Source organism: Spermophilus citellus, assembly GCF_964194105.1.
Source record: "Spermophilus citellus genome assembly, chromosome: 7".
Lineage (NCBI taxonomy): Eukaryota > Metazoa > Chordata > Mammalia > Rodentia > Sciuridae > Spermophilus > Spermophilus citellus.
Genome location: NC_138188.1, coordinates 156,538,363 through 156,552,594, shown reverse-complemented (window position 1 = coordinate 156,552,594; position 14,232 = coordinate 156,538,363). Strand labels below are relative to the sequence as shown.

The 14,232-nt window shown below is 51.8% G+C and overlaps 1 protein-coding gene across 4 annotated transcripts in view; it reads left to right on the top strand.

Moving 5' to 3' along the window:
- Nucleotides 1-14,232, top strand: part of RUNX1 (RUNX family transcription factor 1) — a 227,823-nt gene that overhangs the window by 152,370 nt on the left and 61,221 nt on the right. For all 4 annotated transcript variants that reach the window (XM_081300633.1, XM_081300631.1, XM_081300632.1 and 1 more), the window contains one exon: nt 11,984-12,088. In XM_081300633.1, the coding sequence (XP_081156759.1) occupies nt 11,984-12,088 (105 nt within the window). The remainder of the gene's footprint in view (nt 1-11,983; nt 12,089-14,232) is intronic.

Below are 14,232 nucleotides of genomic sequence, written 5' to 3'. Positions count from 1 at the left end.
GTTGGAGGTGATGTAAGAGGGGTGTTGGGGATGGAAAAACCCCCGATGGCCCTGGCCATTGGTTGCAGGACTTCATGGCTGTGTTCCTTCTTCCTGTCTGAAACCATTGTGTGCTATTAGTTATCTACCTGTCCACCTATCTATCTGTCATTAATGAGATGCTGTCAACTTATGTTATCAATAAGGCTTTGTCTGCCTCTTTAACTAGTGTCTCCAGAACCTATGATAAATGTTTAGCTTTTGTTCTTCCATTTGATACTGTGGGGAGGTCACACTTATTATCTTATCTATGGTTCTGCTTATCAATTTTGAGGATACTCCTGTTGTTCAGTGGTTATCAGCTTCCGGTCTTTGACCCCTAGGGGACATTTGGTAATAACGGTGGACATTTTAGATTATCACACATGATTTTTGAGGACTGCTTCTGGCTTCTAGTGGTAGAGGCCAGGGATCAGCTGAATATCCTACTCTGTGCAGGACAGCTTCCTTCAACAAAGTCCTAATCCAAAATGTCAGTCATGCTGAAACTGAGGAGAACAATTGCAAAGCCCGGACCTAGCACCGCACTATTCATAAGTTGTCATATCTCCCTTGCCCCTCCCCCCACTGTGTCTGTCTCCCCACAAAGTTTATGAAAAACTTAATTTAAAAATTTACACGCAGCCGGGCACAGTGGCGCAAGCCTGTAATCCCAGCAGCTCTGGAGGCTGGGGCAGGAGGATTGCAAGTTCACAGTCAGCCTCCGCAACTTAGTGAGGCCTTAAGCAAGATCCTTAGTGAGACCCTGTCTCTAAATAAAACATAAAAAGGGGATAGGGATGTGGCTCAGTGGTTAAAAGCTCCTGGGTTCAATTGCTGGTACTGAAAAAAAGAAAAAAAAATTACACATAATAAAAAAATGAAATGAGAGAGAATCACTGAATTTAAGATTTTAAAAAAGAAAACATCCCAGTGTTTAAAGTGCATAGAATTGTGCTGTCACTGCATGTCTGTCAGACTCACCTGGCATCAGGGCTGTGTGGTAGCCAGAGGAGAGAGAGGCTGCTAGTGGGGTGGTCTACACATCAGGGACAGCTCTTCCAGGGAGCCTCCTGACTGCGGCCACTCCCTCGTGGAGGTCACATGGCGCAGATCCAGTGCTCTCCCTGAGCATTTCATTCTAGGGGCCACAGATCCACTGATTCACGAACGCCAATTAATGTGATGGGCACAGTTTACTAGAATTAAAAAGTAAGGCCATGGTAATTGTCATCCACAGAGCCCTAGACTCCAAAAGGGCAGTGTGTGCACCTGAAATAAAAATGGAGAGGAGAGGAGACCAAGGCCCAGCTCTCTGGCCTGTCTCTGCCCATAGCCAGGTTTGCTGCCCCTGGGCTGGGTTTGTGGCTTCCACAGGCAGAAGCACGGCTGGGTGCTTCTGGAGTGTCCCCCACGTCCCCCCATGAGTTAGTTAGCTGTCCCCTGTTTTTGTACTGAGATTCAGGGAGAGATGGTTTGAAACCTCCAGGTCTAAGGAGACTCCTCCAGGTGTTCTTCTGTGGCAGGCTGCATTTCTGGACTAAGTGGAGGCTACTGTTCCGTTGTTTTTCTCTCCAGCAGCTTGCTTTAGCTCCCCTGGGACGCTCTACTTCTCACTTCCTCGGAGCTCCCAGGTTTGGCAGAGAGCTCAGTTGTGTGTCAAGTCTTTAGTGATGGTAAGAGTTAGTCCAGGTGGGCGTTCCCTTGGTGATGGAGCTGGGGACTGCCCGGAGCCCACAGGACACACAGGTTGTAGATGTGCCTGGAAGTGAAGGTCGCTGGGGGGAGATCTCAGAACAGCTGTGGTGGGAGGGGCCTACTCCAGAGTCCCTGGACCCCCGCACGGTGGAACAGAAGCCAAGATGTGTCCGGAAAGCATCCGGAGGGGGACCAACAAGAATTGTCCACAAGCAAGAGACTCAGCTCATACCCAGAGAAGCTCTGAGTGGCATCCTCGGCCATGAGGTCCGGGCCTGGCAGACTGTGGGGACACTCAGGAAATATCTGCACACGGCTGACTTCCGGGACTGTTTTGCCCCAGGCAGTAGAGCCAAGCGGTCCTACGTGGGCTTCACTGGATACTTCACCAAGAGGAAGCAGATTCAACTGAGCCACTGCTGACATTTCAGCCTGGTGGCTCTGTGCTGTGCAGGGCTGTTCCCTGAGCTGTTGAATGTTGGTAGCCTCCCTGCCCTTGATCCAGTAACCAGTGCACCTCCTTCCCAGTTGTGACAACCAGAAAAGTCTGCAGGATTGCCAGATGTCCCCTGAGGAGCAGGGACGACTGCCCTTAGTTGAGAATTCCTAACTTAAAAATACGTCACCATGAACAAGTAGCTTGACCAGTCCAAGCCCGATTCTGCCGGATCCAGGAGGGCAGTGAGGACGGATTACCCCCAGTAAAGCATGGGCTCATTTCTTTGCTTGGTAAGATCTCTGCAGTGACACCAACTCTGAAGTAGACAGTGACAACCGTGAGTTCACAGCAAGCAACAGTATCACCCAGGGGCCTGCTCTTTGTTGGTCAAAGTGGATGAGTTTTCCAGAAGGCAGAATTGACACTTATCCCTATTCCTCAGCCCCGTGGAGTTCTGAGGCCCCAAAAGGGTTATTACGCAACAGGCACTGAGATTTCAGATTAGCGATGGCAGAGATGAAATTAAATATGCGCTGTAATTTGAGGCGCTGTTTTTCATGGGAAAAGAAGTCCTCCCCACTTAGCCCTTCCAGCTCTTTTGTTCAAACATTAATGGCATGCAAATATTTATGATTCATAATGCCCCTTTTAATTCCTGATCGTATTTTAACAATAAACACTGCATTTTAACAATGAAGCAGAATAATCCCTTTGTCCCGTCGCTGGGCCGCACAGGCTGGCACCCAGCAGCATCACATTCTTCCTGAGCCATAATTGCTGCCTCCACCCAAGTGGAGGGGAGTTTTATGGTGGTGTCACCGCAGCTTGCCCTGGACCATACTCCGGGCCACGTTGACTCTTCCACCGGAAGCCATTCTGAAGATTGTATCTCAGCATTTTCCTAAATTGCACTCGAATGTCCGTGCGTGTTTGTCTCTTGTGGCCAAATGTAAACCCAAGAACTGATTGACCAGGCTGCTAATGGGAGAGGTGTCTTTCTGAACGGTTATCTTGCGTGCTCGCCAAATCCCTGGGCTCTAGATTACACCGGGACCACTGTGTCCATTTAATATTCCTCTGATTCATAATAACCCCATGGAAACACACATCCATTTGTGACAGCTCTGCAGATCTTAGGAAGGTAGTGTGACATCCTATGAAAATGGGGCGTCCTGCGGGACTCCCTCAGGGCCTCAGTCTCCCCTTCTGTGGATAGGTGTGACGTGTCTTTTATCCAGGCCCCACAAGGTCGTTAGAAGGGTTAAAGTGCTGCATGTAGGTAACATGGCAGGAAGAAGAGCCATGGTCCTTTCCGTGACACCGTTTCCTTCTACGGTGACAGTCACGGAGGGAGGAGAGAAGACAGCTGGCTGGAGGCAGCACATGTCTTACTGAATCAGAAAGTTAGGAATGGCAGAGATTTCCACAATCCAGTCCTTCCTTCACAGCAAGGGACTTGCATTCCTTTATCTTATTATAGACCTGAAATGACAGTGCCGAGATACAGCAAGAGTTTCTTACAGTCACAAATAAATGCACGCATAAGAATTCCTACAAACATTTGCTGGGCACTGACTATTGTTGTTGAAACATAGTGTCTATTTCTGATTCATTGTAACTGTTCCCCCGCCTTGTCCCTGGGTCATCAATGGAGGGCACTTCCTGCCTGCCTGCCTGCCTTCATCATATCGTCCTCATGCGTCTACCGTGTGTCTACTGTATGTCAGGCACTGGGTTGGCACTGGAGATACAAAGTTGGGCTGAGCCTTTGGGGACTAGTGAGGAGCAGGACAAGCAGGCCATCACTGTCTGTAGAGGACAGCAGGAGGGCAGAGAGCAGGTGTGATGGGAGCAAATGAACACTGATGCATAACCTGGCAAAGGGGCACTCAGTCTCCCCAGACAGGTTGTCATCTTTGCTGAGACCTGCAGATGACAAGAACGCTGTTGAGGTGGAGGCATCCAGCAGAGAACTTAGCGTGGGGTGGGAACACCAGGTCTTGGAGGAGCCAAGGCACATGCTGGTGGCCAGTTCAAGAGGCCTGGGAGAGGGCCGGGGCAGGGATGCCCTTAAAGGCCTTGAGTCCACACTAGGAATTGATCTGACCCTAACGACAAGGAGAGCACCAACAGACAAGTGCCATCACCAGATGTAAACATAGCAGACATGTGGATCAGGTTTGGAGAAAGAAGGGACACTTGGAGAGTTCTAGGGACTCCAGACAATCCAGAGGTGGAGAACTGGTTTCCAATCAGGCAGCCACAGACACGTGTAAGTTCCATTTCAAACACCCATTGGGTAAAGGTAGCTGTACCCAGACGTCAGCTGGCACCTCAGTCTGGCCTTGAACTTCCCTCCTGCCCTATAGCATCCAGTCTACCTGGCTATCCAGGCTCTCAGGATCTGAAGGCCCAGCTGCCCAGCCTTGGGCATCCCTGTTGTGGCTCCAGATGGCATGCACTGTGTGCTTGAGGCTCTGGGCTCTGGGCACACATAGACTGGGGCATCAGCCAACCTGGGAGGTCATTCTGCCCTGTGTGGCCTCTGGCTGGAGTACACCGTGGTGGATGAGTGGAGCCTGGGGTAGAGGGTGTGCCAAGCAGCAGCTCTCCTGGGTGTCTTGGCCTACTGTGCATTCATGGCCCACTAGGTGGGCGACTCCGCTGAGTCACTGGGAACTCTGGGACCAACAGAATCAGGAAGATGGGAAGAGAGTGTGAAGCATGGAGAAAGAAAAGCACAAAGTGCAGGAGAGTACCAGGGTCCTTTTTAGGGTGGGAGGTGATTTGTTCAGCCCTCATGGTGGTGAGGGGCAAAGTCCACCCCTGCAGATGCCAGATTCTATGGATGTTCCAATCCTTAGTGTTTGCATGTAACCTACATAAATCCTTTTGTCTAATAGACTTTTTCTTTTCATCATTATTTTGTGTGTATGGTTGTGTGGTACTGGGCATCAAACCTGGGGATACTTTAATGCTAACCTGCATCCCCAGTCATTTTTTAATTTGTATTTTGAGACAGGGTCTTGCTAAGTTTCTGAGGCCTGCCTCAAACTTGCAATCCTCCTACCTTGGCCTCCTGAGTCACTAGGATTAGATCTCTGACACTGCACCCAGCTCTCCCATGTATGTTAAGTCATAGCTAATGACGTGCCTGATGCAATGTGAGAGCTATGTAATCGCTGTTACACTGTAACCTTTATGAGGCAATGACAAGAAAAAGTCCATCGAGTCTCAGTACAGAGGCAGTATCTTGTCCCTGGATATTTCGTTCTGTGGTTGGCTGACCCCTTGGATATAGAACCCTCTGGTGTGGACCAAAGGACCCACTGTGTCCCTCGTGAAGGAACAGGCTTCCCATCCATTCCTGTTTTAAGTCTGAGCTCTTCCCGCCTCCAAAAGGAAAGCAGTTCTCTCCAAGTGGAGTTAGACACCAAGAAGAGCCAGCTGACGGAGTGATTCCTTGATTCACTTTTCAGATTTTTTAACAACTCCTGAAGAGAAGATACAGGGATGAATCAAATGTGACCCCTGTCCTCAAATGTCTCATCTCCCTACAACTTCTTGAGAGAAAATGCTTCTCATGGTTTGGTTTTCTCTAAATAAAATAGCTATTTTCCAAATAATTCCTCGTTCCATACAGATGCTGCCCCTACGGAAAACTGTGTTCTCTATTTTAAGCCCCTGGCTCTTGGGCTTTTTTCCTGTGCCAGTCCTGGGCCTCTGGTCCACATTCTGCCTGTCTGGACTCAGGTGACATGGATAAGGGCATCTGCACACGTGGGGCACTTTGCACACGAGTGGAGATACACTGACAGCTGAATTCAACTCAATTTTGAGAAACCAGGAGATTTGTACAAGTTGAAGGATTTGTTTCCTGTTCACAAATTCTCAAATAAATCAGTTATGCAGCTTTACTGTCAGAAAAAGTGTGGGGTAGGAAATGGCAGAGACGTGGTTGCATGAATTTTGTCAGGCTGTTCCTATGGAAAAGTAAGAAATAATTGAAAGTGTGTTGTGAAATACTCCAAAATGCAGATTGCCACTGGAATCTAACGGTGCATTGATTTTAATACTTAATTGTGATCAAAATTAGACCTGGAGTAATCTTCAGTCTGAGGAGAAATCCCCCTGCACCCTTTCAGGATCTTTGGGGGATTTCCCGCATTTGCAAAGAGCTGACTTTGAGTCCTCCCTGGCTCTCTGCAGATGTTGAGTTCAAAGCCAGCCACAGAAACTTAGCCAGGTTCTGAGCAGCTCAGTGAGACCCTGTCTCTAAATACAATGCAAAAAGGACTGTGGCTGTGGCTGGGTTCAATCCCTGGTACCCCCCACCAAAAAAAAAAAAAAAAAGTCTGTATTTTTTCCTTTCATTTCTCCTCTCCCACTCTCTTGGGTGCTTCCAGTTTGTGGGCACAAGCGGTTTCCTACAGAGATACACAAGTGTGTGAAAAAATGTTCATATTGTGCTTCTTTTTTTTAAAAAAAAAATATTAGTTGCTCAAAACATGCTTCTTGAAGGGCGAGGTCCCGCTCTCAGGGAAGACTGAGCCTTTGCCTGAGGCCTTCCTTTCCGGGACAGAGGGCTAGTTTCGGATGCCCCCAGCACTGCCCTTGGAGGGAGAAGATGACTCACTCCAGGGAGACTGCCAGTCGCAGCCCGGCCCCTGCTGTGGTGTGGAGGGTCCCGTGCGGTGTGTGTGTGCGCGTGCCTGTGCAGCAGCCGAGGTATCCACGTGCCCCCTCCTCGGGACTGGCCCTGCAGTGACCCCTGGAGTTTTTGCCTTGGTTTCCTCCTCACCTTGACTTTTTGGGGAGCAGAGTGCATATTTGCAGCAGTTCTGAGGTTTGACCACTTCCCAGACATGGTGAGAAGCGGGGTGCATGAAGACCTGCAGGGTCCAGCCCTGCCCTCTCAGCGCACGGTCGGCCACTGACTCCACCATTCAGCCTAGACCCGGGGCCTCCTGCAGCCCTGCCTTGGACAGCACGACTGGGCAGCAAGTGTCCAGGAAGGCTCACCCCGTGACCTTCTTCCCAACTAAATAAAGCAGTTAGTATTTTGCCCTGCCATTTGGATGGACACACTGGCGTCGGGGGAGATAACACTTGTTGCCGTGGCCGGGCTTGTTTATGTAGCGGACCAGCCAGTCGCAGTTGCACCTTATGAAGGCTGCCAGCTGGTGAGGCAGAAGTGAACTTGAACTTGAAGTTCGAGTTGAACTCAGGCCTGGTAGCAGCTCTGTCACCTGCTGGACACACAGGCACACATCCGATGTGCACGGCCATTCATCCAGCTCTTCACCATGCCAGCTCCCCCAGCTCCAGGATTGTGAAATAACATTTGCCTTGTCTTTAATACTTTTCCTGATGTTTTCTGAGAGCTTGCTCGGTGCCCTGCTTTCACATTCATGTTCATTTTACCTGCATAACAAGGCTGAGATGGAAAGATCATTGTCTTCCCTCTTACAGATGACAAGAGGCCCCAGAGAGGTGAAGTGACTGGCCCGAGGCCACACAGCTAGCAAGTGGCATTTCTGAACAAAGGTGGTTCAACTTGAGAGTCTGCACTATTAGCTGTCACCCTGTGTTTCTACCTCCATGGGTTAGATAAGCAAGGAATTGTCTCTCTTGGCTTCCACACTTAAGTCAGGACAACCCAACCCTCCCCTGTGGCTTCTTTGCACCTTCTTACTCAGTCCTGCTGCTTCTTATTGTCCTCCTGGCCCATGCCTGGCCAGAAGGGCGGCTGCTGCTTTGGCCAGGCGTCTGTGAGCAGGAGAAGGAGGGTCTCCGTGTGTCCCGTTCCTTGGTGCCTGCGCTGCGGCTCCCGTAGCTTGCCCCTCCAGTCACTGGCTCCCCCTTTCAGCAGCCCCCGCGGGGCAGCCCTGGAGCCAAAGCCTCTGCTGGTCTCGAGGCCTGGGAGCTGGGGATGGGGGCCCTGCTAGGTTGTGAGTAAGGACGTGGGCTCTCCCTGGGGCAGCCTGGCCCTCAGCCCCCCACCCTGCCCAGAGATCGGGGTGTTGTTGTTTTGCAGCCAGCCTGGCCTCTGCCGCCCTTAGACTTCTTGCTATTCTGGCTGCAGCTTGCTGAGAAAAACACTTGAGAGTCTCTCGCTGCCCACACCCACGCACTTGAAATACCAGGCCCGCAGGTCGCTTTAATGAGGGAATTTGGCTAATGACAGGTGTGCTCCGGGGGGCAGCGCCCACTTCTGCAGGTGCTGGCCAAGAAGGGCTGCATCTCGGCAGCCGGGGGCTGGTGAGCGGAGCGTGGGCTTCAGGCAGCCATGCCCAGTGGCTACCTGGAGCCCATTGTCAAGAGCATGCCGGGTCTGGCCCCAGGAAGACACAGGGAGAGGAAGGCAGGGCTTTCACCCCAGAGAAACACCAGTCTCCTGTGAGAAGACAGTCACCCTGTCTTCCAGATAATGAGCAGATGTCCTCGTACCTACTCACTGCAGACAGAGGCCGTGGTGCCGAGGACTACAGGTCACCTGCTGGGTGGACCAGACACCTGGCAGAGAGGACCCCGCCTTGCTGGGCGGACTCCCTGTGTCTGCACTTAGGATGGCGGGCACAGAATGTGAGACTTAGGATGGCGAGCAGAGATTTGGCAAACCCCCACTTTGTTTGAACTTCCCTCCTCTGTAGGCTGCTCCTCGGTTAGGGCTCCTCAGAAGGGCTCAGCAGCTGGAAGCCCAAATACAGCCCCCAAAGAACTTGCTTTTCAACCCTGATCCAGGTTCACAGTCTTCCAGGTTCACAGGACAGTTCATGTACATTAGTCACAGGAACAATCCTCCATTTTTGGAACAGAGGTAGAGTACCATGAGTTTGGATTCCTTGTCCTGGTTTGCAGATGGAGATTTATGACAACGGCAACAATAACACAAAGAACAGTGAGAGTAAATCTTGGGGACTCTGCTCTATGTAGGAGCTGTGTGAATTTGAGAAAATTACTTAACTTCTCTGAGTCTTAGCTTGGCTATCTGTTAATTAAAGGTAGTAAAGTCTATCTTGTTTATTTCATGAGGTTATTGTGAATACCAAATGAAATGCTGTATGGGCGAGTGTTGAAAAGTCGTAAGCTCTACACAGACCTAAAAATGCCAATGTGCTGAGCACATTCTTTGATGTCATTTAGGAAATCATGGATAGGACAGCCATGGGAGGACCAGGGTAGGAGCAAGACTGTTGCAGAGGGCAAAACGAACCCTTAGGATAGTTGCTGCTGTGTTGAACAGCGTCCCTAAAAATTCACATCTGCCTGGAATCTCAAAATAGTCTCATTTAGAAATAGTGACTTCACAGGCGCCATCCAGCTCAGGTGAGGTGTGCTGGCCTGGGCAGGGCCCAAGTCCATGACTGCCATCCTGACCAGGAGAGGGAGATGGGCGACAGCCACGTGAAGGGGAGCAGGGATTGCCGAGCAGCGCGCTGGCAGCCACCAGCAGCCAGGAGGAGGCAGGAAGGTGCCCCAGCGCCTTGGAGGGACGTGCGACCCTGCCCACGCCGTGGCTTTCCAGCGCCGGTGGTTTTAAGCCACCTGTTTGTGGCTGCTCATCATGGCAGCCCCGGGGAATGGACACGGCGTTTTTAGGAAGCCTATGAAGTACCAGAGCCGATGGTGACAGAGGAAGCAGTCGCGGTGTCTGGGGCCTATGGGTGGCGATTGGAGAATGTGACATCTGCATGTCACGTGGCGCCCCCCAGTCTCCTGGCTCAGCAGGTCGGGGAGCTGAGATCTGGGGAGCTGGGCTGGGCTGGGCAAGTGCCCGGCCTCCTGGCTCTCACCCGTGGGGGAGCCGACTGCCCCGTCTCTCCCTCCAGCACCCGAGGCCTTCTCAGGACTGGGAAGTGTCACTGCCATTGCTGGTGCCCCATCCCTCTCCCCGGCAGCCCCTCCCATATCCCCCTTTCCCAGTTCTCTTGAGTGGCGTCTGCCGGGTACCCAGCGTGCGTGGTCCCCGTCCTCGGGGAGCTAGGCCCTGGGTAATGGAAGGGGAGAGGGCTTATAAGCTGCTCGAAACACCGCAGAGCACACTGCCCTCCTCAGGGGAGGCCACCTGGAGCGCTGGCAGCCAGTGCCAGCAGTCTCCAAAGGCAGGGGGTCTCAAGCAGCAACTCCTGAGTGGCTGGGTATGTGGCAGGGTGACAGAGACCCCTTGGGCCCTACAATGGGGAAGATTCTAGAAGCTGGCTCTGAGAGTGCATCTTGATGATATAGTCGTGACCTTCCTGGGTTCTTGATGAGGAGGGACAGGACAGACTGACCGTGGGGCCTGGAGGAAGCGTCTTCCCCAGCAGGGGGTCTTCTCAGCCAGCAGTGACCGAGGGAGGGGCCTCCGTGCCGCCGCCCGTCCTGCGCCTCCTGGCTGGCCCAGCCAGAGCCTCTGCCCTCTGTTCCTCCAGAGCTGCTGGATGCCAGGGCAGGACACCATCTGGAGTGTCACCGTCACATCTGTCTGAGGGTGGCAAGGCTCTAAAGCTGGACAGGACTCTCCCAAAGGAGAAGCAGCTGGGGGCGGGGGGGGGGACAGCGTCTCCTGGCCACCTTGCCGTGGTCCACAGGGTCTTTTGAGGCAAAACAGGCGCCATCCTCCCACCTCACGTGCGGGGTCAGGAGGTGGATCCACGTCCTTGGGGATCGTTAGGTGGGGGCGCCTCCTGAGGGGTCCCTGGCTCACCGTGGCCCTGGAGCAGTTTTCTGTGGCCTTCCCTTCTATGGAAACAAGCGTGACAACTGGAAATATCCCCTTCTCCCTAACGTCGGGGAGGAAGATGAGCTGAGTTTTAAAATGATGCATGACTTGGGGGATGGGCATGGCTTGTTGTCCTTTCATTTATTTTGGGTCCTGTTTCTGCTGCACGATTAAGAGAAATTGTGCTAATTGAAGAACTGCACTTAGATATGGGTTCAAATGTTAGACTCTGAGCAACAGAGAAGACACACAACACACACACACACACCTCTGACCGCCTGTAACGGTCTCTGTATTCATGGTTTGGCTGACATGAGCTCCTGCGTCCTCCCCGGAACCTTAGAAGGTAGAAGTTCTGTGTCCCCACCTTCCAGGCAAGCACACTGAGGCCCAAAGCTGTGCAGGCCTGAGGACTTGCCATAGGTCCAGCAGAGTTCACACCCAGAATCCATCCCCCACGTCACTTGTCCGGGAAGAATTGTGTTTAAACACAGGCAGTGAAGGTGCGTGTGCAAGGCTCTCCACCTGTGTATCTAGTGCTTACTGCACCTGGTCTGTCGGTTACGTATCCTTAAGCTCATTTACTGGCCATGAATTTCATTCTAGACAATCCCATGAGTGTCCCTGATAACTTTGGGTATTTACAAATAATATCTAAAGCCAACCAGCAATTAATATCTAAAAAGACAGAGTGATTCTAACTGAGCATATCCTCAGATTTAGAATTCTGTCTTTTCTAATCCTGAGATGTGCAAAAAGAGGGAAAGATGCAGTTCCTTCTGTTCCTCTTCGCCCTGATTTTATAAATAATTGGGGCAGGCGATGGGTGGAGATGAGGGACAGGGACGGAGAGCTGCCAGTCCGACTCTGTGATCCCTGGAGCCTCACCCTGAGCCTGTATTGCTGGCTGGGGAGCAACGGAGAGCCCTGTAGCTGAACCTGGACCGATGCCAGAGGTGTGCCTCCCAGACCCAGCAAAGCAGACCCACCGGGGGACCCTAGCCTGGCCTGAAGCGCCCGCCTCTCCCCTGAGAGCTGGAGAGCATTTAGTGAATGATCAGTTACCCCACAGACGTATTCGGGCCACCCCCTCATTCCTTTCATTCTGTTTTGTGTCCCAACAGGGAAGAGCTTCACTCTGACCATCACCGTGTTCACAAACCCACCGCAAGTAGCCACCTACCACAGAGCCATCAAAATCACAGTGGATGGACCCCGAGAACCACGAAGTAAGTGGGCCCCCTTGGGGTCGGTACACTCTCTGGCTTGGTGCACTCAGGAACCCACTGTTTCTCACGGTCTGTGGCTTCAGTCTCCCCCCCACCCAGGGAGATGTCAGGGCCCTGCAGAGAGAAGGAATTTCATTGTCAACACATTCACTTCTGATGTTGTCTCTGGGCACTGGGCTGTTTTTGAATCATGCTTTTAGAGGTCAAAAGGAAATTTAGCTGACTCAAGTGCACGTTGGAACCATTTTAGAGCTGAATGAGACTAAGGACAAGTTCCTCAAAAGTAAGTGAAGTTCAGTATTATCAGAAACAAACAATGAATAGAAGATTGGTCAGGTACAGGGTAGACAAAAAAAAAAAAAAAAGACCTGAGGGTCAAAGTGGACCAGAGGGGCTGACCACCATCCATGTCTGTTTTCATTAATTTGTTAAAGGCAGAGATGAAAACTCTGAAAATGAGCCTCTTCTTTTTTTCTGGCATAGATGAAAATCCCACTACAGGATTGTTTAAAATAGAGAATAGGAGGGTAGAGGAGTACCAAAAAATAGCTCCTGTGAGGAAAGCTTTTAAAAAAGGAGTGGGGTTGTTTAGTCTGCAGAAAAGATTTCTTCACAGTGACTTAATGACTATCTTTGAGTAAACACAGAGTAACACTCTCTTCCTGAGCCACACCCTGCCCCAGGACCTAAGACTAGGCCATGGGTCTGTGTCTGTGGGCCAACTGGAGCCCTGGCTCAGCCCCTGCACGTCCCAAGCCATACCAGGTCCCTGGCGTGACATTGATACCCTCTTCTCAGAGTTGGGGATATTGAGAAATGGGACTGCCTCCTGTCCCCAGCTGTGATGCTGGAGGCCGGGGGTGGGCAGAATGGTTGAGAGTCTGGGCTCCTGGGTGAAGTGCTTCTGCCTTAGCCAGGTCTCAGAGCCTCTCTGAACCTGCTTACTGATCTGCAAAATGGGGAGGAGAGTGAGCATGCCTTTGTCAGAGCACATGAAATGATGTGCCTGGTGCAGAGAAAGGGCTTGGGAAATACGAGGGACCCCCGAGGGGCTTCTCTGCTCTAGCCCTTCAGAGCCCCCTGGGGGGACCACCGCAGCATGGTGGCCTTCCCTGCAGTCCTGGCTACACCCCACGCCCCGTTAGACCATTCCCCTGCCCTAAGTGGTGGAGCCTGCAGAGAGCCCAGCCCCCAGGGACGGCCCCCGGCTCCATCACAGGTCCCCTCCCCTCCACTTCTGACCTCTGTTTTCCCTGGAGGGTCTCTTGCCTTTCTCTTGAAGCCCATAGAGTCTGCCTGGCCTTGCCCAGACTCGGGGAACCCTAGGGCTGACAACACCCCTGATTCCACTGTGTATGTAAACAGCAGACCAAAGTTGGGGGACCATATAGTTCTCACACAACCCAGGAACCACTGTGGCACGTCCCGGGCTTCCAGAGTAGGAGTGGCTAGCTGAAGACAAATAGGGACCCTGCATTACATGTGACAACACCAAAGGGCCAGGCTGTCCACAGAGGACCACAGAGGAAGCAGGCCCGCAGCGGGCAAGGTGTGGGGCTGGAGGAAACTGTGGTGAGCAGACTCAGGAAGGCCATTCAGGGGCTGTGGACCCGCCGATGCCGGGGAACCCCTGATGTGCCCTCTACACCTGTTACTCTCTCATGCGGAAAAAGGCTGGTTTTACCCCACTGCCAGCATTTCCTGTTACATTTCCTGCAAAGACCTGATGAAGTCGTTCAACTTCAGCAAACAGAGAGTGGCTGCTCCGACTTTTAAGAATTGGCAGTCAGAAGGGAAAAATACATCTCCGTATTGTAACGGGCCGCCTCCTTTACAGTTTACACAGCTCCTGCTGTTTTATAACTTAAGGACAGTGAAGGAGAAGGGCCCTTTGAACAGGCAGAAGAGATCTGCTCCTGAGAGGCACCAATTTGTGCACAGTCTTTCCTGCCAAATGTAATTTGGGGTCTAGGGAAAAAATAAATGGGTGGAAATAAGGATAAGCATGATATAAAGAGGTGTTTTAGCCCCAGGTAGACAGGCTCAAATTTCACATGAGAGTTCTATTAAAAAAGCCAAATGCAAACAGACTCCCAGGGCAACTTGGGAGACACTGACTTTTCTCTGTGCCCTGTGGAGCCAGA